This window comes from Primulina eburnea, chromosome 11 (assembly GCF_022965805.1).
Source record: "Primulina eburnea isolate SZY01 chromosome 11, ASM2296580v1, whole genome shotgun sequence".
NCBI lineage: Eukaryota > Viridiplantae > Streptophyta > Magnoliopsida > Lamiales > Gesneriaceae > Primulina > Primulina eburnea.
The window spans coordinates 32,874,704-32,902,060 of record NC_133111.1 but is presented as its reverse complement, the minus strand read 5'-3'; the positions used below and the strand labels follow the sequence as shown (position 1 = coordinate 32,902,060).

The following is a 27,357-nucleotide window of genomic DNA, read 5'->3' as shown; positions in this document are numbered from 1 at the left end:
TTCATCACTTATTATTATATATATAGATATATATATATTTATATAATAATATCATAATATTTCATTTAGACGATAGCGTGGCTCTGCCGGTTGTTTTAAATGAAATATTATGATTTAATACTAACATCTAACAATCTAACATTTACTTTATCGCAACTAACTTTTATTTTTCGCATCTAACTTTTACTTTCTCACAACTAACTTTTACTTTTCCGCAACTAACATTTACTTTATCGCAACTAACTTTTACTTTACTGCAATTAACTTATTAAATCAATATATTTCATTTAGGCAATAGCGTGGCTCTGCCGGTTGTTCTAAATAAAATATAATGATTTAATCTAACATTTACTTTATGCAATTATTTATTTATATAGTTATAATATAATCATAGATACCATATATAAAATATCGGTTAATTCGGTATTTTCTATAGTGGGAACTATATTATATTATGTATGTGTTTAATTTTCTTGGAACCATTATTTATGGTGGTTTCTTTTGTTTTACTTAAACAATATTATATAAACCAAGAATAAATCCTCAAGCCTTGACAATATTTATAATTTGTAAACTTCAGTCTTGCATTTGGTAATCTATAAATTAATAAATTTAAACTCAAAATAACCTCTCTGTGAATCGATCTCGTACTTACGAAATATATTACTTGCAGACAACCTACACTTGGGTGAATTATTATTTAAGTAGTAGCAAGTTTTTGACGCCGTTGCCGGGGAGGTATAAATTAAGTTTATATTTGTTATTTATGTTTTATTTATAATTATTGTGTGTTTTTATTTGTATGAGTGTTTGGAGTCGAAAAAAAAGTGGTAGACTTATTCGAGTATCTGAAAATAATTTAAATATAGATGATAATTCAAATAATCAAGATAATGATAATAATAACAATAATAATAATAATAATCAAGAACATGATCAATTAAGAACACTTAGGCACCATATGAACCCTATTAGAACTAGTGCCCCATCTTGTTTAGTTTTTCCTCCCGATGCATCTAATTTCAATTTTAAACCTCAAATTATTCAATTTTTACCAAATTTTCATGGCTTAGATTCTGAAAATCCATATTTACATCTAAGAGAATTTGAGGAAGTTTGTAACACTTATAATGATCAAAATTGTAGCATGGATATAGTTCGATTAAAGCTTTTCCCTTTTTCTTTAAAAGATAAAGCTAAAACATGGCTACAAAATTTAAGATCAAGTTCAATAAGATCATGGGAAGAAATGCAACAACAATTTCTCAAAAAGTTTTTCCCTTCCCATAGAACAAACTCTTTTAAAAGACAAATTACAACTTTTTCTCAAAAACAAGGAGAAACGTTTTATCAATGTTGGGATAGATATAAAGAATTACTTAATACATGCCCACATCATGGTTTTGAAACATGGAGAATAGTTTCTCACTTTTATGAAGGTCTAATACCTAAAGATAGGCAAATGATAGAATTCATGTGTAATGGAACTTTTGAAGATAAAAACCCAAATGAAGCTATGGAATATTTGGATTCATTAGCAGAAAATGCTCAAAATTGGGATAATATAGGCACAATAGAACCTCCAACAACTAAAAACAATAATTCAACAAATGGGGGTGGTATCTATAATCTTAAAGATGATACAGATATTCAAGCTAAACTTGCATCTTTAGCAAGAAAAATTGAGTCATTAGAAATGAAAAAGAGTGGTCAATTAAAAAGTATTCAAGAAATTGTTTGTCATATATGTGATACACATGATCATGCTACAAAAGATTGTCCAACATTACCTTCATTTAAAGAATGTCTCCATGAACAAGCAAACTATGTTAACAATTATAAAAAACCAATACTAGATCCTTTTTCACCATCATATAATCCGGGATGGAAAAATAATCCTAATTTTAGTTGGAGGAATGATAATAATGCACAACCGTCACAACAATATTTTCAAAATAACCAAAATCATCAAGGTTATATTCCTTATGTTACACCTCCAAGAAAAAACTTTGAAGATGTAATTCATGCATTTATCCAAAAGCAAGAGTCTATCAATATTCAAAACAGTCAATCTATGAGTGATTTGAAAGAAACTCTTGCAAAATTTGCATCTGCACTTAATATTCATGAAAAGGAAAATTTCCATCTCAACCTCAACCTAATCCTAAAAATCAAAATCAAGAATTAAAAAATGAAAAAATTGATCAAATAAAATCTGTTATTACCCTTAGAAGTGGTAAAATAGTTAATGATCCATATAGTAATGAAAACAAGGATCATTTAAAATCAAAGAGTAAGGATGATAATCCCGATACTTTTGAGAATGATGATACCTTAAATTTTAAAAATAATATGGTGAATGATAAATCATCTGAAATAGTAAATAAGTCAAATAAACCTCCACCATTTCCTCATGCATTAACAAATCATAAAAAACAAAAAAGTGATTCTGATATCTATGAAGCTTTTAAACAAGTGAAGATAAATATTCCATTATTAGATGCTATTAAACAAGTACCTTCTTATGCAAAATTTTTAAAAGACTTATGTACTGTGAAGAGAAAATTGCATGTGAAGAAAAAAGCATTCTTGGCTGAACAAGTAAGTTCTATTCTTCAAAATAATTCTAGTTTAAAATATAAAGATCCTGGTTGTCCAACAATTTCATGTATTATTGGAGAAAATAAAATTAAAAAAGCTTTGTTGGATTTGGGAGCAAGTGTGAATTTACTTCCTTATTCAGTTTATGAAAAACTTAATTTAGGAGAATTAAAACCCACTTCTGTTACTCTTTTACTGGCGGATAGGTCAATCAAAATACCTAGAGGTATTGTAGAAGATGTGTTGGTTCAAATTGATAAATTCATATATCCTGTAGATTTTATTGTTTTAGATACACAACCAATAGAAGTACATAATGAAATTCCAGTAATATTGGGACGACCATTTCTAGCAACTTCAAATGCTTTAACTAATTGTCGAAATGGAATAATGAAATTGTCTTTTGGAAATATGACTCTAGAACTTAATGTGTTTAATTTATGTAAACAACCAAGTATTGATGAAAATGAAAATGAAGATGATAATGAAATTCAAACAATTGTGGAAGAAAATATACAAGAAGAAAACTTAAATCAACAATGTGAAGTTTTTTCAGTAGAAAGTTTGGATTCTGAAAATAATTTTAAAAAAGATGATAATACAAAACTTGAATTAAAAGCTTTACCATTAGAATTGAAATATGTATTTCTTGGTCAAAATAAAACATTTTCTGTTGTAATTTCTTCCACTCTTCTACCAAATCAAGAAGAAGATTTAATTCAATTACTTAAAAAATATAAAAATGCAATTGGATGGACTTTGAAAGATATAAAAGGTATGAATCCTTTAATTTGTACACATAAAATTCACTTAGAACAAAATGCTAAAACGTATCAACAACCGCAAAGAAGGTTAAATCCGCATATGAAAGAAGTTGTTAAGAATGAAGTATTAAAACTATTAGACGCTGGAATTATCTATCCAATCTCAGATAGTAAATGGGTAAGTCCAACACAAGTAGTACCTAAAAAGTCCGGCATCACTGTTATAAAAAATGAAAAAGGAGAGTTATTACAAACTAGGATTCCATCTAGTTGGCGTATGTATATTGATTATAGAAAATTAAATGATGCAACTAGAAAAGATCATTTCCCACTACCATTTTTAGATCAAATTCTAGAAAAAGTAGCAGGAAATTCTTATTACTGTTTTCTTGATGGGTATTCGGGGTATTATCAAATACCTATATCATTAGAAGATCAAGAAAAAACTACTTTTACTTGTCCTTTCGGAACTTTTGCATTTAAAATAATGCCATTTGGTTTATGTAATGCTCCGGCTACTTTTCAAAGATGCATGTTAAGTATTTTCAGTGATATGATTGAAGAATATGTAGAATTTTTTATGGATGATATAACCGTTTTTGGAAACTCATTTGAAAATTGTCTTAAAAATCTAGAAGAAGTATTAAAAAGATGTGAAGAAAAAAATCTTGTTTTAAATTGGGAAAAATGTCATTATATGGTTAAATCTGGGATTGTCTTAGGACATGTGATATCTGAAAAAGGAATTGAAGTTGATAAAGCCAAAGTTGATGTTATTTCTAATTTAACATCACCAAAAACAGTCAAAGAAGTTCGATCATTTTTGGGTCATGCAGGATTTTATAGAAGGTTTATAAAAAATTTCAGCATAATATCTAAACCAATGTCAAATCTTTTAACAAAAGATACACAATTCGAATGGACTCAAAAATGTGAAAATGCTTTTAAAAAAATAATTAATCTTTTAATTACATCACCTATTTTACAACCTCCAGATTGGTCTTTACCATTTGAATTAATGTGTGATGCAAGTGATTATACTATAGGAGCTGTGTTAGGACAAAGAAAAGAAGGAAAACCTTATGCAATCTATTATGCTAGTAGAACCTTAAATAGTGCCCAAATAAATTATTCAACTACTGAAAAAGAATTACTTTCAGTAGTATTTGCATAAGATAAGTTTCGATCTTATTTAATTGGTTCTACTACTATTGTTTACACCGATCATTCTGCCATAAAATATTTATCAAATAAACAAGATGCTAAGCCAAGATTAATACGGTGGATTTTATTATTACAAGAATTTGATATTATAATTAAAGATAAAAAAGGAAAAGAAAATGTTGTAGCCGATCATTTATCTAGAATAATGACTGAATCATCTCATAATGAAATACAAATAAATGAAAATTTTCCAGATGATCAGTTGTTTTATGCTACTATTATGCCATGGTTTGCTAACATTGTAAATTTTCTTGTGACAAATAAAATTACTTCTCATTGGAATTCACAGGATAAGAATAAATTCTTGATAGAAGTTAAAAAATTTTATTGGGATGATCCTTACTTATTTAAGTATTGTCCTGACCAAATTTTTCGACGATGCATACCCGACAATGAAGTAAGTAATGTTAATAAATTTTGTCATTCTGAAGCATGTGGAGGTCATTTTTCATCCAATAAAACAGCTACAAAAATCTTACAATGTGGATTTTATTGGCCGTCTTTATTCAAAGATACGCATTTATTTTGCAAATCTTGTGAAAATTGTCAGAAGATGGGATCAATTTCAAAACGAAACATGATGCCTTTAAATCCAATCATAATTATTGAAATATTTGATAGTTGGGGGATAGATTTTATGGGTCCATTTCCATTATCTTTTGGATATACGTACATTTTAGTCGCTGTTGATTATGTTTCAAAATGGATTGAAGCGATTGCATGTAGAACTAATGATCATAAAGTTGTTATAAAATTTTTAAAAGAAAATATTTTTAGTCGATTTGGAATACCTAGGGCAATAATTAGTGATGGGGGAAGTCATTTTATAAATAAATCATTTTCTTCTTTATTAAGAAAATATGGCATTACACATAAAGTTTCTACCCCATATCATCCTCAAAGTAATGGTCAAGTTGAACTTGCAAATAGAGAAATAAAACAAATTTTAGAAAAAAACAGTTAATCCAAATCGAAAAGATTGGTCTTTAAGATTAACTGATGCATTATGGGCATATAGAACTGCATTCAAAACATCATTAGGGATGTCACCATATAGGTTAGTTTTTGGTAAGCATTGTCATTTACCGGTTGAACTTGAACATAAAGCTTATTGGGCAATTAAAGCATTTACTATTAATTTAGATGATGCATCTAAATTAAGAAAATTGCAAATAAATGAACTTGAAGAATTAAGAAATGATGCATATGAAAATTCAAAGATTTATAAAGATAAAACTAAGTCTTTCATGATAAAAATATTATGAGAAAGTCATTTGAAATTGGACAAAAAGTTTTGCTTTATAATTCTCGTTTGCATTTATTTCCAGGTAAACTAAGATCGAGGTGGTCAGGACCATTTATAGTCAAAAATTTTTATCCTCATGGTGCTGTTGATATTGAAAATCCTAAAAATAATGACGTGTTTAAAGTTAATGGGCAAAGACTTAAGCCTTTTATAGAAAATGAAATTCTTAATGATGAGTTTATGCCTTTATATGATCCACAATAGTTGTTTGATATTTTCATTTTGTTTTGCAGATTCTAGTTCATTTCCCGGTTAAGTGGCGGATAACGGTACTCCATGACTGTTTAAGTCGGTTTCTTCAGTTTTCCCAAAATAATTGAAATATATATAATAATAATAATAATATGGATGCGTGTATTATAAATCTTCGTAAATATTTTGCTTGTTTACCTGATAATGCGTTGAAAAAAATTTATAAAGCTAGATGTGAGCGGCTAAGGTTGATGATGTCATATGGCATACCGAGTGATGTCCGTTTGATAATTGAAGCAAAAGTCCGATTGGTTGGGGAAGCAAGTGAAATAATAATAAGACATATGCCAGGATTTGGTAAAAGCACATATGCTAAAAAGCGAAGAGCTAAACGTATAGGTGGATGTTATAAATGTGCAAGGTGGACTTGTAATGGGAAATGCAAAAATGTTGGAATGACGTCAATGAATAGAGAAGATAAAATTTTATTCATTAAGAATGGTCTGAGTAAAGAGCCTTTGGATAATTTTCTAGAGGTTCTTGATACGCATTCTAGTGGGTACGTGCAAAATGAACTTTTTAAACTATGGTGGCAATTTCAACATGAGGAATATCAATATGGACGGTGGAATCAGCCTTACAAAGATCCTACTGTAGTAATGCATGTCTATTTAGATAAGTAAATATATATATATACAATCTCGTCTTGGGAATCTGACGTTAAAAGACCCTGTTTGCCAATTTATAAGAAAATTGGATGGGAAGCATATCCTCGACTTATAGAAGGCGTTAAAGCCGTTACTGAACGTAAAATCAGAGGAAGATGTGAGCCACAATCACAATTACACTGTATATATTTGTTTTAATTTTGTCATTTTTATTTTCTTTTAATAATAATAATTTCCTGTTCAAATATTGACTTTTGGCATGTTACGCTTATAAATTCATATGCTGTGATCTAACAATTACAGAAAACATATTTCTCAACATGTCAACGTCCACGGTAAGTAAAATAAAAAATATTTGTATATTTTGTGGATCTAGTGCAGGAAAAGATTCAATTTATGAAGAAGTAACAGAAAAGCTTGGAATAGCACTTACTAAAAACAAGATTCATTTGGTATATGGTGGTGGTGAAGTTGGCCTCATGGGAAAAGTTGCAAAAGCTGCGCATGCAGGTGGAAGTGAAGTCTTAGGCATTATTCGATTACCTTAGTCAATCTTACAGGACCAACAATAGGAGAAGAAATGAAAGTGGACAACATGTATGAAAGAATTACTCAAATGATTGAACATTCAGATACTTTCATTGCTTTACCAGGAGGTTTCGGTACTTTGGAAGAAATATTTCATACTGTTTGTTAGGCACAATTAAATATCCACAATAAGCCAATTGGTTTGTTAAATGTTAACAATTATTATGATAAATTGTTATCGTTTCTTGATGATGTTGTGGAACAGGGATTTATTTCATGAGCTTCGCGAAGGATGTTAGTTTCTGCTACAAGTGAAGGTGAACTTATTAATTTACTGCAAGGATTTAGTCATGAACCAGATCCATTCTTATCTCAACTTAATTAGCCAACATCCAAGAGTAAGAAAAGAAAATTCATGTGATGCTAAACTTGCGATTCAACGGTATGTTTTTAATGTTTTTTTTTAAGGTATGAATAATTTCTTCTTCTTCTTCTTCTTCTTCTTCTTCTTCTTCTTTTTCTTAGTTTTTTTTATATAAAAATAAAAATATGTAGTAATAATAATAATACTTTTTAGTTCAATGTCGAGTAAGGTGTCAGTAAAATGCACCTAAGACGCATTAGTTAATAATTATCGGAAAATCACAATACACTAGATTTTAATATTCATTATATTCAAATTACAGACTACAAGAAAAATTAGTTTTCATATGTACCAATTTATATACATATATATTTTGATCAATTAATATAAAATATATAATAGATGTGTTTATTTATTTACATATATGTATATATTTGTGTGTGTGTTTTCAAATAAAATAATTTCTAAAATTTTTATAAGAATATAGTTAAAAGATATGAATTGTATGGTTGTTAACATGTATAATTGAAAGAATTTTTTGTAAAAGTATAATATATACTCACACATCTTTTGTGAGTAAGTGGTGAGAAATGAGAAAACAATTAATAAACTTTTATTGATTATTAAAAAATGGTTAATTACAAGAATATAATTCCCCTAAAAAAAAATTATTTATTGAAAAAAAAAAAGATGTAAATAAATAACGGACTGCAAAATACTTTATTCATTGTAATATTTGTTTTTTTTTCAAGATTTGATTGATGTACTATCAATGTGTTCTTAATAAAAAAAAACAAAAACAAAAACAAAAACAAACAAAAAGATTTGTTTGTGCTAGATAAGTTTCAAAGATAGTCGAATGTATCTGTTATATAAATGTTTATATATATATATATATATATATATATATATATAGATATTTTTGGTAAAATGTTTGGATAAAAAAAAGTTTATGTTATTGTAAAATTTTGCAGTCACGTTATTAAAAAAAAATAGAAAAAAAAAAGTTAAAAAAAAGAAAAAAAAAAGAAAAGAAAGGGGATTTTATTCTTTGTAAATTTTCCTATTTTGTTTTCAATATTAATTATTTAATTGTCTGCTTTAATACTTAGTCCTTTTTCAATGAGAGTTAATATTCATTCCAACTCCATGAGTGAAAACTAGCTATTCATAAAATATTTTGACCTGAAAGAATATATGGAGTTGAGGCTTTTACAAAAATATTCTTGATATTGTACATGTTATGGTGGGTGGCGTGAATTATCTTTTTGACTATATTATTATATATAAATTTAGAAATTTATTAATCATATATATTGTTATGTTATATATTATGTGAAAATAAGAATAAAAACACATCAAATTATATATTATTATATTAAATGAAAAGTATATATATATATATATATATATATATATATATATATATATATATATATATATATAAATAAATCGGTATATGAGTTTGTTTTTAAAATGAATATGTTTGTATTTGAATATATAAAAGGAATAAAGAATCTAGGTTGTGACTTTCCGATAAATTTTATTACCAAAAGACTAGTAATAAGATAGTGTGGGGGTGTGATGAAACTTAAAATTAATAATTTATTATATGTTAAAACCTGTATTTTAAAATTTTAAATTTCATTAAAATTATAAATTATGTTATTTTAGTATTATTTGTTTATATTTAAATGTCTTACTAAATTTGTTTTATTTTCAGGTTTTTTTACGTGTTGGTAAAATAATGATAACTCAAGCTAGAAAATTCAAATGGAGGTGACTCAAACATGGTTGGAATCCTTGAGAAGTTATCTACAACTTTGCAGAAGACATGATTGCCTAAAAAGCTCATTAAGATGATCAAATTGTGCAAAGATCAAAAGGAGGACACATTTACTTTTACTATGACCATCATTTAGTAAAAAAATTCATAACTATTTCAATATTTATCCAAATGAGGTGAATCAAGTGGCCAAACTCATCTACACAAAATTCCACACATGTTTGTGGCCTTAATCAGAGTCAAAGTGGTGAGAAAAGTCGTGGAACAACGCATTGAAAGAAAGGACATGGAATTGGAGTTGAGGAGACAAAGAATACTATTACAACTACATGACATTAATAGAATTTTTGACCCTTTCTCTCATTTGGCCTATAAATAGAGGCCTTGTGCTAGCTTGAGAATCATTCTATTTCATTGTAAAATATAGTGTGAGTGTGTATCAAAGTTCTAAGTTCCATTATATTTTCTTTCATGTTCTCAACTATGAGTGATATTTTAGTATTGATCAAAAGTAAACTTACGGCAAGCTAAATCTATTATGTCAAGGTGAAGAGGATGCATTCTTGGTGAAGTAAGATTGTTTATATTTTGTATATTCTTTCTTTATTTCTTTTCATTTAGCTAACTTATTTTTATTGTAGGTATAAAAATGAATTATTTGTTGTTATCAATTTACATCAAATGCTTGATACCATTAAAGTGGTTATCTTGATTTGTTGTTTAATTTTGATACAATAAATATTTCATCACTTATTATTATATATATAGATATATATATATTTATATAATAATATCATAATATTTCATTTAGACGATAGCGTGGCTCTGCCGGTTGTTTTAAATGAAATATTATGATTTAATACTAACATCTAACAATCTAACATTTACTTTATCGCAACTAACTTTTATTTTTCGCATCTAACTTTTACTTTCTCACAACTAACTTTTACTTTTCCGCAACTAACATTTACTTTATCGCAACTAACTTTTACTTTACTGCAATTAACTTATTAAATCAATATATTTCATTTAGGCAATAGCGTGGCTCTGCCGGTTGTTCTAAATAAAATATAATGATTTAATCTAACATTTACTTTATGCAATTATTTATTTATATAGTTATAATATAATCATAGGTACCATATATAAAATATCGGTTAATTCGGTATTTTCTATAGTGGGAACTATATTATATTATGTATGTGTTTAATTTTCTTGGAACCATTATTTATGGTGGTTTCTTTTGTTTTACTTAAACAATATTATATAAACCAAGAATAAATCCTCAAGCCTTGACAATATTTATAATTTGTAAACTTCAGTCTTGCATTTGGTAATCTATAAATTAATAAATTTAAACTCAAAATAACCTCTCTGTGGATCGATCTCGTACTTACGAAATATATTACTTGCAGACAACCTACACTTGGGTGAATTATTATTTAAGTAGTAGCAAGTTTTTGGCGCCGTTGCCGGGGAGGTATAAATTAAGTTTATATTTGTTATTTATGTTTTATTTATAATTATTGTGTGTTTTTATTTGTATGAGTGTTTGGAGTCGAAAAAAAAGTGGTAGACTTATTCGAGTATCTGAAAATAATTTAAATATAGATGATAATTCAAATAATCAAGATAATGATAATAATAACAATAATAATAATAATAATCAAGAACATGATCAATTAAGAACACTTAGGCACCATATGAACCCTATTAGAACTAGTGCCCCATCTTGTTTAGTTTTTCCTCCCGATGCATCTAATTTTAATTTTAAACCTCAAATTATTCAATTTTTACCAAATTTTCATGGCTTAGATTCTGAAAATCCATATTTACATCTAAGAGAATTTGAGGAAGTTTGTAACACTTATAATGATCAAAATTGTAGCATGGATATAGTTCGATTAAAGCTTTTCCCTTTTTCTTTAAAAGATAAAGCTAAAACATGGCTACAAAATTTAAGATCAAGTTCAATAAGATCATGGGAAGAAATGCAACAACAATTTCTCAAAAAGTTTTTCCCTTCCCATAGAAAAAACTCTTTTAAAAGACAAATTACAACTTTTTCTCAAAAACAAGGAGAAACGTTTTATCAATGTTGGGATAGATATAAAGAATTACTTAATACATGCCCACATCATGGTTTTGAAACATGGAGAATAGTTTCTCACTTTTATGAAGGTCTAATACCTAAAGATAGGCAAATGATAGAATTCATGTGTAATGGAACTTTTGAAGATAAAAACCCAAATGAAGCTATGGAATATTTGGATTCATTAGCAGAAAATGCTCAAAATTGGGATAATATAGGCATAATAGAACCTCCAACAACTAAAAACAATAATTCAACAAATGGGGGTGGTATCTATAATCTTAAAGATGATACAGATATTCAAGCTAAACTTGCATCTTTAGCAAGAAAAATTGAGTCATTAGAAATGAAAAAGAGTGGTCAATTAAAAAGTATTCAAGAAATTGTTTGTCATATATGTGATACACATGATCATGCTACAAAAGATTGTCCAACATTACCTTCATTTAAAGAATGTCTCCATGAACAAGCAAACTATGTTAACAATTATAAAAAACCAATACTAGATCCTTTTTCACCATCATATAATCCGGGATGGAAAAATCATCCTAATTTTAGTTGGAGGAATGATAATAATGCACAACCGTCACAACAATATTTTCAAAATAACCAAAATCATCAAGGTTATATTCCTTATGTTACACCTCCAAGAAAAAACTTTGAAGATGTAATTCATGCATTTATCCAAAAGCAAGAGTCTATCAATATTCAAAACAGTCAATCTATGAGTGATTTGAAAGAAACTCTTGCAAAATTTGCATCTGCACTTAATATTCATGAAAAGGAAAATTTCCATCTCAACCTCAACCTAATCCTAAAAATCAAAATCAAGAATTAAAAAATGAAAAAATTGATCAAATAAAATCTGTTATTACCCTTAGAAGTGGTAAAATAGTTAATGATCCATATAGTAATGAAAACAAGGATCATTTAAAATCAAAGAGTAAGGATGATAATCCTGATACTTTTGAGAATGATGATACCTTAAATTTTAAAAATAATATGGTGAATGATAAATCATCTGAAATAGTAAATAAGTCAAATAAACCTCCACCATTTCCTCATGCATTAACAAATCATAAAAAACAAAAAAGTGATTCTGATATCTATGAAGCTTTTAAACAAGTGAAGATAAATATTCCATTATTAGATGCTATTAAACAAGTACCTTCTTATGCAAAATTTTTAAAAGACTTATGTACTGTGAAGAGAAAATTGCATGTGAAGAAAAAAGCATTCTTGGCTGAACAAGTAAGTTCTATTCTTCAAAATAATTCTAGTTTAAAATATAAAGATCCTGGTTGTCCAACAATTTCATGTATTATTGGAGAAAATAAAATTAAAAAAGCTTTGTTGGATTTGGGAGCAAGTGTGAATTTACTTCCTTATTCAGTTTATGAAAAACTTAATTTAGGAGAATTAAAACCCACTTCTGTTACTCTTTTACTGGCGGATAGGTCAATCAAAATACCTAGAGGTATTGTAGAAGATGTGTTGGTTCAAATTGATAAATTCATATATCCTGTAGATTTTATTGTTTTAGATACACAACCAATAGAAGTACATAATGAAATTCCAGTAATATTGGGACGACCATTTCTAGCAACTTCAAATGCTTTAATTAATTGTCGAAATGGAATAATGAAATTGTCTTTTGGAAATATGACTCTAGAACTTAATGTGTTTAATTTATGTAAACAACCAAGTATTGATGAAAATGAAAATGAAGATGATAATGAAATTCAAACAATTGTGGAAGAAAATATACAAGAAGAAAACTTAAATCAACAATGTGAAGTTTTTTCAGTAGAAAGTTTGGATTCTGAAAATAATTTTAAAAAAGATGATAATACAAAACTTGAATTAAAAGCTTTACCATTAGAATTGAAATATGTATTTCTTGGTCAAAATAAAACATTTTCTGTTGTAATTTCTTCCACTCTTCTACCAAATCAAGAAGAAGATTTAATTCAATTACTTAAAAAATATAAAAATGCAATTGGATGGACTTTGAAAGATATAAAAGGTATGAATCCTTTAATTTGTACACATAAAATTCACTTAGAACAAAATGCTAAAACGTATCAACAACCGCAAAGAAGGTTAAATCCGCATATGAAAGAAGTTGTTAAGAATGAAGTATTAAAACTATTAGACGCTGGAATTATCTATCCAATCTCAGATAGTAAATGGGTAAGTCCAACACAAGTAGTACCTAAAAAGTCCGGCATCACTGTTATAAAAAATGAAAAAGGAGAGTTATTACAAACTAGGATTCCATCTAGTTGGCGTATGTATATTGATTATAGAAAATTAAATGATGCAACTAGAAAAGATCATTTCCCACTACCATTTTTAGATCAAATTCTAGAAAAAGTAGCAGGAAATTCTTATTACTGTTTTCTTGATGGGTATTCGGGGTATTATCAAATACCTATATCATTAGAAGATCAAGAAAAAACTACTTTTACTTGTCCTTTCGGAACTTTTGTATTTAAAATAATGCCATTTGGTTTATGTAATGCTCCGGCTACTTTTCAAAGATGCATGTTAAGTATTTTCAGTGATATGATTGAAGAATATGTAGAATTTTTTATGGATGATATAACCGTTTTTGGAAACTCATTTGAAAATTGTCTTAAAAATCTAGAAGAAGTATTAAAAAGATGTGAAGAAAAAAATCTTGTTTTAAATTGGGAAAAATGTCATTATATGGTTAAATCTGGGATTGTCTTAGGACATGTGATATCTGAAAAAGGAATTGAAGTTGATAAAGCCAAAGTTGATGTTATTTCTAATTTAACATCACCAAAAACAGTCAAAGAAGTTCGATCATTTTTGGGTCATGCAGGATTTTATAGAAGGTTTATAAAAAATTTCAGCATAATATCTAAACCAATGTCAAATCTTTTAACAAAAGATACACAATTCGAATGGACTCAAAAATGTGAAAATGCTTTTAAAAAAATAATTAATCTTTTAATTACATCACCTATTTTACAACCTCCAGATTGGTCTTTACCATTTGAATTAATGTGTGATGCAAGTGATTATACTATAGGAGCTGTGTTAGGACAAAGAAAAGAAGGAAAACCTTATGCAATCTATTATGCTAGTAGAACCTTAAATAGTGCCCAAATAAATTATTCAACTACTGAAAAAGAATTACTTTCAGTAGTATTTGCATAAGATAAGTTTCGATCTTATTTAATTGGTTCTACTACTATTGTTTACACCGATCATTCTGCCATAAAATATTTATCAAATAAACAAGATGCTAAGCCAAGATTAATACGGTGGATTTTATTATTACAAGAATTTGATATTATAATTAAAGATAAAAAAAGAAAAGAAAATGTTGTAGCCGATCATTTATCTAGAATAATGACTGAATCATCTCATAATGAAATACCAATAAATGAAAATTTTCCAGATGATCAGTTGTTTTATGCTACTATTATGCCATGGTTTGCTAACATTGTAAATTTTCTTGTGACAAATAAAATTACTTCTCATTGGAATTCACAGGATAAGAATAAATTCTTGATAGAAGTTAAAAAATTTTATTGGGATGATCCTTACTTATTTAAGTATTGTCCTGACCAAATTTTTCGACGATGCATACCCGACAATGAAGTAAGTAATGTTATTAAATTTTGTCATTCTGAAGCATGTGGAGGTCATTTTTCATCCAATAAAACAGCTACAAAAATCTTACAATGTGGATTTTATTGGCCGTCTTTATTCAAAGATACGCATTTATTTTGCAAATCTTGTGAAAATTGTCAGAAGATGGGATCAATTTCAAAACGAAACATGATGCCTTTAAATCCAATCATAATTATTGAAATATTTGATAGTTGGGGGATAGATTTTATGGGTCCATTTCCATTATCTTTTGGATATACGTACATTTTAGTCGCTGTTGATTATGTTTCAAAATGGATTGAAGCGATTGCATGTAGAACTAATGATCATAAAGTTGTTATAAAATTTTTAAAAGAAAATATTTTTAGTCGATTTGGAATACCTAGGGCAATAATTAGTGATGGGGGAAGTCATTTTATAAATAAATCATTTTCTTCTTTATTAAGAAAATATGGTATTACACATAAAGTTTCTACCCCATATCATCCTCAAAGTAATGGTCAAGTTGAACTTGCAAATAGAGAAATAAAACAAATTTTAGAAAAAAACAGTTAATCCAAATCAAAAAGATTGGTCTTTAAGATTAACTGATGCATTATGGGCATATAGAACTGCATTCAAAACATCATTAGGGATGTCACCATATAGGTTAGTTTTTGGTAAGCATTGTCATTTACCGGTTGAACTTGAACATAAAGCTTATTGGGCAATTAAAGCATTTACTATTAATTTAGATGATGCATCTAAATTAAGAAAATTGCAAATAAATGAACTTGAAGAATTAAGAAATGATGCATAAGAAAATTCAAAGATTTATAAAGATAAAACTAAGTCTTTCATGATAAAAATATTATGAGAAAGTCATTTGAAATTGGACAAAAAGTTTTGCTTTATAATTCTCGTTTGCATTTATTTCCAGGTAAACTAAGATCGAGGTGGTCAGGACCATTTATAGTCAAAATTTTTTATCCTCATGGTGCTGTTGATATTGAAAATCCTAAAAATAATGACGTGTTTAAAGTTAAAGGGCAAAGACTTAAGCCTTTTATAGAAAATGAAATTCTTAATGATGAGTTTATGCCTTTATATGATCCACAATAGTTGTTTGATATTTTCATTTTGTTTTGCAGATTCTAGTTCATTTCCCGGTTAAGTGGCGGATAACGGTACTCCGTGACTGTTTAAGTCGGTTTCTTCAGTTTTCCCAAAATAATTGAAATATATATAATAATAATAATAATATGGATGCGTGTATTATAAATCTTCGTAAATATTTTGCTTGTTTACCTGATAATGCGTTGAAAAAAATTTATAAAGCTAGATGTGAGCGGCTAAGGTTGATGATGTCATATGGCATACCGAGTGATGTCCGTTTGATAATTGAAGCAAAAGTCCGATTGGTTGGGGAAGCAAGTGAAATAATAATAAGACATATGCCAGGATTTGGTAAAAGCACATATGCTAAAAAGCGAAGAGCTAAACGTATAGGTGGATGTTATAAATGTGCAAGGTGGACTTGTAATGGGAAATGCAAAAATGTTGGAATGACGTCAATGAATAGAGAAGATAAAATTTTATTCATTAAGAATGGTCTGAGTAAAGAGCCTTTGGATAATTTTCTAGAGGTTCTTGATACGCATTCTAGTGGGTACGTGCAAAATGAACTTTTTAAACTATGGTGGCAATTTCAACATGAGGAATATCAATATGGACGGTGGAATCAGCCTTACAAAGATCCTACTGTAGTAATGCATGTCTATTTAGATAAGTAAATATATATATATATATATACAATCTCGTCTTGGGAATCTGACGTTAAAAGACCCTGTTTGCCAATTTATAAGAAAATTGGATGGGAAGCATATCCTCGACTTATAGAAGGCGTTAAAGCCGTTACTGAACGTAAAATCAGAGGAAGATGTGAGCCACAATCACAATTATACTGTATATATTTGTTTTAATTTTGTCATTTTTATTTTCTTTTAATAATAATAATTTCCTGTTCAAATATTGACTTTTGGCATGTTACGCTTATAAATTCATATGCTGTGATCTAACAATTACAGAAAACATATTTCTCAACATGTCAACGTCCACGGTAAGTAAAATAAAAAATATTTGTATATTTTGTGGATCTAGTGCAGGAAAAGATTCAATTTATGAAGAAGTAACAGAAAAGCTTGGAATAGCACTTACTAAAAACAAGATTCATTTGGTATATGGTGGTGGTGAAGTTGGCCTCATGGGAAAAGTTGCAAAAGCTGCGCATGCAGGTGGAAGTGAAGTCTTAGGCATTATTCCGATTACCTTAGTCAATCTTACAGGACCAACAATAGGAGAAGAAATGAAAGTGGACAACATGTATGAAAGAATTACTCAAATGATTGAACATTCAGATACTTTCATTGCTTTACCAGGAGGTTTCGGTACTTTGGAAGAAATATTTCATACTGTTTGTTAGGCACAATTAAATATCCACAATAAGCCAATTGGTTTGTTAAATGTTAACAATTATTATGATAAATTGTTATCGTTTCTTGATGATGTTGTGGAACAGGGATTTATTTCATGAGCTTCGCGAAGGATGTTAGTTTCTGCTACAAGTGAAGGTGAACTTATTAATTTACTGCAAGGATTTAGTCATGAACCAGATCCATTCTTATCTCAACTTAATTAGCCAACATCCAAGAGTAAGAAAAGAAAATTCATGTGATGCTAAACTTGCGATTCAACGGTATGTTTTTAATGTTTTTTTTTTAAGGTATGAATAATTTCTTCTTCTTCTTCTTCTTCTTCTTTTTCTTAGTTTTTTTTATATAAAAATAAAAATATGTAGTAATAATAATAATACTTTTTAGTTCAATGTCGAGTAAGGTGTCAGTAAAATGCACCTAAGACGCATTAGTTAATAATTATCGGAAAATCACAATACACTAGATTTTAATATTCATTATATTCAAATTACAGACTACAAGAAAAATTAGTTTTCATATGTACCAATTTATATACATATATATTTTGATCAATTAATATAAAATATATAATAGATGTGTTTATTTATTTACATATATGTATATATTTGTGTGTGTGTTTTCAAATAAAATAATTTCTAAAATTTTTATAAGAATATAGTTAAAAGATATGAATTGTATGGTTGTTAACATGTATAATTGAAAGAATTTTTTGTAAAAGTATAATATATACTCACACATCTTTTGTGAGTAAGTGGTGAGAAATGAGAAAACAATTAATAAACTTTTATTGATTATTAAAAAATGGTTAATTACAAGAATATAATTCCCCTAAAAAAAAATTATTTATTGAAAAAAAAAAGATGTAAATAAATAACGGACTGCAAAATACTTTATTCATTGTAATATTTGTTTTTTTTTCAAGATTTGATTGATGTACTATCAATGTGTTCTTAATAAAAAAAAAAACAAAAACAAAAACAAAAACAAACAAAAAGATTTGTTTGTGCTAGATAAGTTTCAAAGATAGTCGAATGTATCTGTTATATAAATGTTTATATATATATATATATATATATATATAGATATAGATATTTTTGGTAAAATGTTTGGATAAAAAAAAAGTTTATGTTATTGTAAAATTTTGCAGTCACGTTATTAAAAAAAAATAGAAAAAAAAGTTAAAAAAAAGAAAAAAAAAAAGAAAAGAAAGGGGATTTTATTCTTTGTAAATTTTCCTATTTTGTTTTCAATATTAATTATTTAATTGTCTGCTTTAATACTTAGCCTTTTTCAATGAGAGTTAATATTCATTCCAACTCCATGAGTGAAAACTAGCTATTCATAAAATATTTTGACCTGAAAGAGTATATGGAGTTGAGGCTTTTACAAAAATATTCTTGATATTGTACATGTTATGGTGGGTGGTGTGAATTATCTTTTTGACTATATTATTATAAATTTTTTAGAAATTTAAAAATTATAATATATTGTTACTTTATATATTATGTGAAAATAAGAATAAAAACACATCTAATTATATATTATTATATTAACGAATATATATATATATAAATCGGTATATGATTTTGTTTTTAATGAATATGTTTGTATTTGCATATATAAAAGGAATAAAGAATCTAGGTTGTGACTTTCCGATAAATTTTATTACTAAGGGACTAGTAATAAGATAGTGTGGGGGTGTGATGAAACTTAAAATTAATAATTTATTATATGTTAAACCTGTATTTTAAATTTTAAGTTTCATTAAAATTATAAATTATGTTATTTTAGTATTGTTTGTTTATATTTAAATGTCTTACTAAATTTGTTTTATTTTCAGGTTTTTTTACGTGTTGGTAAAATAATGATAACTCAAGCTAGAAAATTCAAATGGAGGTGACTCAAACATGGTTGGAATCCTTGAGAAGTTATCTACAACTTTGCAGAAGACATGATTGCCTAAAAAGCTCATTAAGATGATCAAATTGTGTAAAGATCAAAAGGAGGACACATTTACTTTTACTATGACCATCATTTAGTAAAAAAATTCATAACTATTTCAATATTTATCCAAATGAGGTGAATCAAGTGGCCAAACTCATCTACACAAAATTCCACACATGTTTGTGGCCTTAATCAGAGTCAAAGTGGTGAGAAAAGTCGTGGAACAAGGCATTGAAAGAAGGGACATGGAATTGGAGTTGAGGAGACAAAGAATACTATTACAACTACATGACATTAATAGAATTTTTGACCCTTTCTCTCATTTGGCCTATAAATAGAGGCCTTGTGCTAGCTTGAGAATCATTCTATTTCATTGTAAAATATAGTGTGAGTGTGTATCAAAGTTCTAAGTTCCAATATATTTTCTTTCATGTTCTCAACTATGAGTGATATTTTAGTATTGATCAAAAGTAAACTTACGGCAAGCTAAATCTATTATGTCAAGGTGAAGTGGATGCATTCTTGGTGAAGTAAGATTGTTTATATTTTGTATATTCTTTCTTTATTTCTTTTCATTTAGCTAACTTATTTTTATTGTAGGTATAAAAATGAATTATTTGTTGTTATCAATTTACATCAAATGCTTGATACCATTAAAGTGGTTATCTTGATTTGTTGTTTAATTTTGATACAATAAATATTTCATCACTTATTATTATATATATTTATATAATAATATCATAATATTTCATTTAGACGATAGCGTGGCTCTGCCGGTTGTTTTAAATGAAATATTATGATTTAATACTAACATCTAACAATCTAACATTTACTTTTTCGCAACTAACTTTTATTTTTCGCATCTAACTTTTACTTTCTCGCAACTAACTTTTACTTTTCCGCAACTAACATTTACTTTATCGCAACTAACTTTTACTTTACTGCAATTAACTTATTAAATCAATATATTTCATTTAGGCAATAGCGTGGCTCTGCCGGTTGTTCTAAATAAAATATAATGATTTAATCTAACATTTACTTTATGCAATTATTTATTTATATAGTTATAATATAATCATAGGTACTATATATAAAATATCGGTTAATTCGGTATTTTCTATAGTGGGAACTATATTATATTATGTATGTGTTTAATTTTCTTGGAACCATTATTTATGGTGGTTTCTTTTGTTTTACTTAAACAATATTATATAAACCAAGAATAAATCCTCAAGCCTTGACAATATTTATAATTTGTAAACTTCAGTCTTGCATTTGGTAATCTATAAATTAATAAATTTAAACTCAAAATAACCTCTCTGTGGATCGATCTCGTACTTACGAAATATATTACTTGCAGACAACCTACACTTGGGTGAATTATTATTTAAGTAGTAGCAACCGATGCTAGTTTTTCGCACTAGTTTATGATTTATGATTTTAAGATTATGTTAAAGATTTTTTACGACTTTTTATTTATTTATGAAAGGTTTTTGAGAGGTTATAGTATGAGCTATACTTTTCATATAATGTGTTTAGGATTGGTAAAACGTTTGACGATTTTACGATTTGAGCTATGTCTTTTTGGATTTTTAAATGATAGTTGGTTGTTTTATTTCTAAAATGGTGTCAAGGTATTTTAAGGTATATATATATGTATATTTCGAATAATGGAGATTAAGGAGAAAAAAAATTTCTAGTACTGTTTGTCACGAAATTTGCAGGCGTGCCAGGCACGTGTTCGTGCCAAATGTGAATCAATCTGACTTCGTTTACCAAGCGTTGCGAATCTCGATTCGACCGTTAGTTATAATTCCTTCGAAATGGCTCCAAAAATAAGAACGCGGAATGAGAAATATAATTGAATTAACAGGGATATCCATAAACAACATCAGCGTTTGTTATGCCGTTATAAATCCGAATTAATTTTTTACAATAAACTTGAATGAACATGCTGAAATATATGGAAAACGATTACTGGAAATAAAAATAGCGACAAAGGAAATGTGTAGGCTTTTTTTGCAGAGAGCTTGTTGTAGCTTTTCTTGTGTATATTTTTCGAGAGCCCTTTTCTGATTTTCTTCACTCACTTTTGTTCCATTCTGTACGACAGTTTTCCCTTCCCTAGTCACTCCACGTTCTTCCACGTCGGGCAATGGCAGCAAACTAATACCACGTTTCCTCATTGGGCCACTATGATTTCACTTGGGCTTTTTATCTGTTTGGGCTGTAACTCCTGGGCTTCAAAGACCTTGGCTAGACAACTGCAAGTTGGGTTAGTGACCCATCTATTTGGGCTAAACAATTGCCCCCGTAGCCAGTTTGGCCCATGGGCCAATTTGGCTATATTTTCACATGTCCCCTTTCAAAAATATGGAATTCCCTCGCACATTTCCCAAGCATTTCTATCTTCCTGGAGTCCTTCAAAATGAGTTTAACAAGTGTACTTCCTTCACAATAAAAGATCCTGGCTTATTTATATTTCTATCACAAATCTCATTTCCAAACTATATTCCTCGATCTTCACACCAAATCCCTAAAGCTCCTACACACTCCCTTCGTTCCTTCCATTGTTTCCTCATCGCCCCACCTCTTCGCTGGAAAACAGAAATGCCTCCCCATCCTACCGCCCTTCGTTCCTTGATTTCGCCCACTGTCCGGACGCTTAGTCGATTGCGAACTTCAGAGTGTGGATCGATTTGGGCGCAACCGAGGTCCGTTCTTCCTCCGCGCGACTCACCCTCTCCGCGAAACTCTTCGGGGAATACCGGGAATCGCCCACCTCTCGTTGGGTCTTGCACTTCGGTTGACGTGGGCTCCCCTTTGCGCAATTTGGTTTCTCCTCCTCGCAACTTGCTGACCGTGCAACTCCAGGAAGCAGGTAGGTTCTTGGGTTCATCCCTTCATTCAATATGGGGGAATTAATTGTGTGGCCACCCTCTGTTTTTGTTCGAAACTTTACATTGATACATTAGGGTGGGCGTTGTTTGAGCACTTGTGGTAACGAAAATCCTCATGCCGTTTAAAGCTCTTTTCTGTCAGTGCTAATTTTCTCTCTTGTAGGGGTTTCTTGGTTTAAGATATGAAATAGCTTGTGTGTATTAACTCGCAGGGACAAGCAGTGATCCTTCACTTGTGAGCAACCATCGTTTTACCCGTAGAAGCCAACCTCTTTCATCCAACAGCAGATTTGTTACCGGGATGTCTACTTCTGGGTATGTTTGGTCTTTATCTGGGTATACTTTGATAAGTCTCAATTCATCTTACTTTGAATCTAATGCCATTTGCAGACCCTCAACGATCATCGAGGAAGATTCCAATTCGGTGGAAGTTTTTAATCATACCATTGATCCTTCCTATATCCATATTCCCTTATCCACCGAGGCCACCAACATGCTATTTCCTCTTTCCATCCTTGAGCCAAACGCTTTATTTCTAAATCGCACCGTTGTACCACCCTTTGAGTTTGCCAACTTTAAATCTTTACCCAGGGGAGATGTTAACTGGAATGTTTGGGTTGAGAGGTTGAAAATTTTTGATGGGGGAATGTGGCGAAAATAGGGCCTTTACCAATTCATCCAAATGTCCACCACCGATCGTACTTTTAATCTAGACCTCATCGAGGGTTCCATTCGGTTATGGGCACCGCCTTGTAATTCTTTCATTCTCCCATGTGGCCCTGTGTCCATTACTCTTCAAGACGTTTTGCATCTCACTGGTCTTCCCGTTCTTGGAAATGAATTTGCCAGCCTGGTGGACACTCGGGACTTACCTCAGCTCTCTGAACGATATTGGAGTCCTTCTTCTTACTCTCAGATTATCAGGTCTTGGTGTACTCTCAAGAGGACTTCCCCTACCATCGAAGAACGTATATCCTTTATGTGGGTACTGATATGTAAGTATCTTTTTTGTCCTTCTTCTGGTAAGCCGACTATGGAATACTTGGCCCTTGCCAGGTCCCTGAGCGTTGGGAATGTACACGGTCTTGGTGTAATGTTTTTGGGATCAATTTACCATTGGTTGAACGTTGCCGTGAATGATGTGCCCATTTCTAGACTTAATGGGGTTATGTGGTTTCTTCAAATGTGGCTGTTCTCTTACTTTCCTGAGTTAAAATCCCCATCTGGCCTTCTTTCTGAGAGGTTGTCATGGAGGGAACTCATCGCTTGTCAGAGTACTTTCACTGTTGCAGGGGTGTGTACTTTTAGGCGATCTCTGCCCTTCTCTCGAGCGGTTCATCGGCCCCCGTTCCTCACGATCACAGCCGATTATTACCCGTGGATTGGGTATATGGCTACCAGTAAAGCGATAGACGTATATTCCTTGATTAAAAATTTGCGGACTGCCACCCTACATCCTTGTTTCCTAGTACATGACGGGGTGTCCCCACGAGATCAGAATACCCATATTTTTGAGTTTTACAATCCAACCTTGTACCCCTCCCAGCTAGGTTTGTGTCCAACCGTGCCTTCAAACGCATTGTATCTGCCTCGCCCCCTGAACGAAATGATGAAAGTGGAGTTGTCTCAAAAGAAATTCACTTCACTATCGTTGATCGAATTATCGGAGCAAGCCGAATATTTTAAAACCCCTGTTGTGGAGGCCCCCATTTCAGTCTCTGATGACTACCTTGCATGGTGGACTGCAAGATACCATTGTCTTATCCCTGCAGAACTGGCCATATCAGGTATATCTCTTTCTGCTTTTTGTATGCTTTGCTACTCTCAGATTTTAAATATTATATGTTTGGATATGCAGATCATCAAAGTCCCCGACAAGCCCTGGATCTGTCGGTTGCAAGGAATGATAGAAAAGTCAAGGAACGGAGACCAAATCCTACCCAAATGACTCCGTCTGCTCAAGTGAAACAAGTATCTGTTCCCTCGCCCTCAAGACGGCGGACTCGATCCACCACTCATTTGTATCGGGCAATCTAGCCATTTACCTTCACTCCTTCCGTTGGCCCTGTGACGGTGGAAAACCTTGACTCCTCCTCAACCTCCAGCCCCTCCGAAAAAACCGAGTCAGATGAGCACATCCCTTTGGCCACTCCTTTGGACTCACTCAAGCGTAGGAAAGTTTTTCCAGGGGGTTATTCCGATGATATGGCAGAAAAATCTCCCTCGGCTGGCTCCCATTTTCAGGTAACAACCATTCTACTTCCCCATTAATTATCAGTTATTGTTTGGGTCTCACCTTCTCCTTGACATTGTAGGATCTATCGGCACGGAGGGCGATTGTCTCTTTGGTTGAAGAGAATCAGGAATTTGACTTTAGCTTTTTAGATTCAGGGGCCTCTCCTATGATTTCCTCCTCCAATATTCCTACTGGCTTGGAAGTAGCTACAGCCAAGGCTTCGCTGCGGCATTTTCTAAATATAAATCTTGATGCCTTAGGAACCATGGAGAAAAGTACCATTCTGTCTGCCGTGTCCATCCTACAAAGTAGCCCTGATTTTTCCTCCGCATCCCCGCTGCACGACGTACTGAATACTCTGCCATCTATGTTTTCTGCTTTTCAGGCTTCGAGCTCCACTTGGTCTGAGACATTGATTCAGGTAAGAAACTTCAAGGGGCAGAAAGAAAGATTGGATGGCCTACTCTCTGACAGAAAAACCGCCTTATCTACTTTGCATCAAAAGACCGCAGAGTTTGATGCCAAGGAGGAGCTGGTGAAGAAATTAGAAACGGAGCTCGCTCAACACAAAGCCGATATGGTAACCCTTCTGCACGAGAGTGAGGTTATAAAAGCTTCCTCCGATAAACTCAAGATTGACATTCAATGCCTGGGAGATGATTTGATAAATCAGAAACAAGCCTATCAACCATGGGAGGATAACTTGAAGGCTGCTGAACAGACTCGAGCCCAGTGCCTATCCAAATGGGAAGAATTGCGCCAACTTGATCTTTCTTGATCTTTATGGCGATCTTATTTTAGGTTTTGGCATTTTTATGGCATTTCTGGACCATGGTGTAGTATTTTCTTGACATGTTGCACCTGCTTTTGGATTTGCCATGATTTGGCTTGTTCCTTTTTCTGTCTCGTGAATGTTGGAGAATGATTAAAAATTTCATTTTGTTGTGATATCTGTTGCTTGGGATTTATTTGCAGGCGTTTATATTTTTTGGCATATTACATTTACAAGAGAAACTCTGCCAAAATTTTTCTAAAACTGAACCTTTAATAATAACGCAAACACATGCAAATCAACACACATTCCAAATGAACGACCAAACCACATTCTCGAATAAAGCCCATCGGAATTTCAAGCCATGCACTATATGAACTTCGCTTTGTCACCAATTTGGCCAACTAACACAATGAGCATTTTACCTAAAATAATTACAACGGATTCCATGAGAAGATATTTATTTATTTACATATGCTTCATAACTATTTACAAACAAGTTCGGCAAGGAATGGCTTAAAAGCCTATTCCTTGTATATTCATAGGAACCCCTTACGAATTAATCATGACAGATCCAAACAAAGTGGCCATCTAGCCTACTCTGTACTGAACTCCTTTGCATCCAGCTTCATGAACCCTTCGGCTCCGACATCTCTACCCAACTACTGGGATAATAGTGTTTCAAATATTTGCCATTGATGCACCTTCTATGTGGCTCCCCATCCAAACTTGCCAACCAATATGCGTTCCCATCTAAAACTCGATGAACTTTGAAGGGCCTTTCCCAGTTGGGTGACCATTTGCCGAACTCCCTGTCTTTGGTCCCGAGGGGTAAAATCACTTTCCAAACCACATCTCCTTCTTCAAATAATTTCTTATTCACACGCTTATTGTAACTTCTGGCCACCTTGGATTTCTGAAGCATCAAAGCATTATAAGTCTGCATTCGCAGCTCATCCAAATCCTCAAGTTCCATAATCATAGCTTCCGTGTAAATCTCTGGTTCCAAGTCATTTTGCCTCATCACTCTCAAAGAAGGGATTACCACTTCCATAGGCAATACTGCATCATGCCCATAAGCCAAGGTGAAAGGGCTGGTACCAGTAGCACTTCTCTTTGAGGTCCGATAAGCCCATAAAGTCTCTGATAGCAGTCGGTGCCAATCTCGGGGATTGTCTTCCATCATCTTTTTCAACATCTTGATCAATACTTGGTTTGAAGCTTCAGCTTGACCGTTGGACTGGGGGTAATGAGGTGAAGAATTAATCAACTGGATTCCGTAATCCTTGGCAAATTCCTTCATTTCTGACCCCACGAACATAGTTCCTTGGTTTGTAGTGATCGATTGCGGGATTCCAAATCTGTGAATAATATGTTCTTTTACAAACAGAACAACATCTTTCTGCTCTACCTTTTTCATGGGGAGAGCCTCAACCCACTTGGTGAAGAAATCGGTTGCCACAATTATAAAGGAGTGTCCTTTAGACGAGGGAGGATAAATTTTACCTATCAAATCCATGGCCCACCCCTGAAATGGCCACGGCTTTATGACAGCGTGAATTTCATCGGCTGGTATCCTTTGAATATTTCCGTGTTTTTGACAATGTTGACAACCCCTCGAATATCTTATACATTCTTTTAGCATCGATGGCCAGTAGTGGCCATGTCTGCGGCCATCTCATTTTGATTCCTGACTGGTGTGCCCCACATATTCCTTCATGTACTTGCTGCATAACTCTCACTGACTCTGGGAAACCCAAACACCACAACAAATAAACCATCGTGTCCTTTCCTGTACAGTTCATCTCCCATCAAGAAATAATGCAAAATTCTCATCTTCAAACCATTCCTCAATGCA

General features: G+C 31.0%; 1 protein-coding gene and 2 non-coding genes across 4 annotated transcripts; 1 reads left to right on the top strand and 2 right to left on the bottom strand.

Annotated features, from left to right (window-relative positions):
• Positions 1 to 1,293: 1,293 nt before the first annotated feature.
• Positions 1,294 to 1,404, bottom strand: LOC140806429 (small nucleolar RNA R71). The gene has a single exon (XR_012112504.1). It is a non-coding gene; the product is annotated as a small nucleolar RNA R71 (small nucleolar RNA).
• A 10,064-nt stretch (positions 1,405 to 11,468) lies between these two features.
• Positions 11,469 to 11,579, bottom strand: LOC140806430 (small nucleolar RNA R71). Its single transcript, XR_012112505.1, has one exon. It is a non-coding gene; the product is annotated as a small nucleolar RNA R71 (small nucleolar RNA).
• Positions 11,580 to 21,699: 10,120 nt separating this feature from the next.
• On the top strand, positions 21,700 to 25,641 carry LOC140804921 (uncharacterized). 2 transcript variants are annotated; one of them, XR_012112236.1, is made up of 4 exons: positions 21,700 to 22,806; positions 22,882 to 24,278; positions 24,350 to 24,735; positions 24,807 to 25,641. XR_012112236.1 is itself a non-coding variant. In XM_073161079.1 (3 exons), exons 2-3 carry the CDS (start codon positions 24,697 to 24,699, stop codon positions 25,503 to 25,505), a joined length of 738 nt encoding a protein of 245 aa, XP_073017180.1. In that variant the 5' UTR covers positions 21,700 to 24,278; positions 24,350 to 24,696; the 3' UTR covers positions 25,506 to 25,641. The 2 variants fall into 2 exon arrangements, 1 of the variants encoding a protein (XP_073017180.1); XM_073161079.1 differs by having other exon boundaries at positions 21,700 to 24,278.
• Positions 25,642 to 27,357: the final 1,716 nt, after the last annotated feature.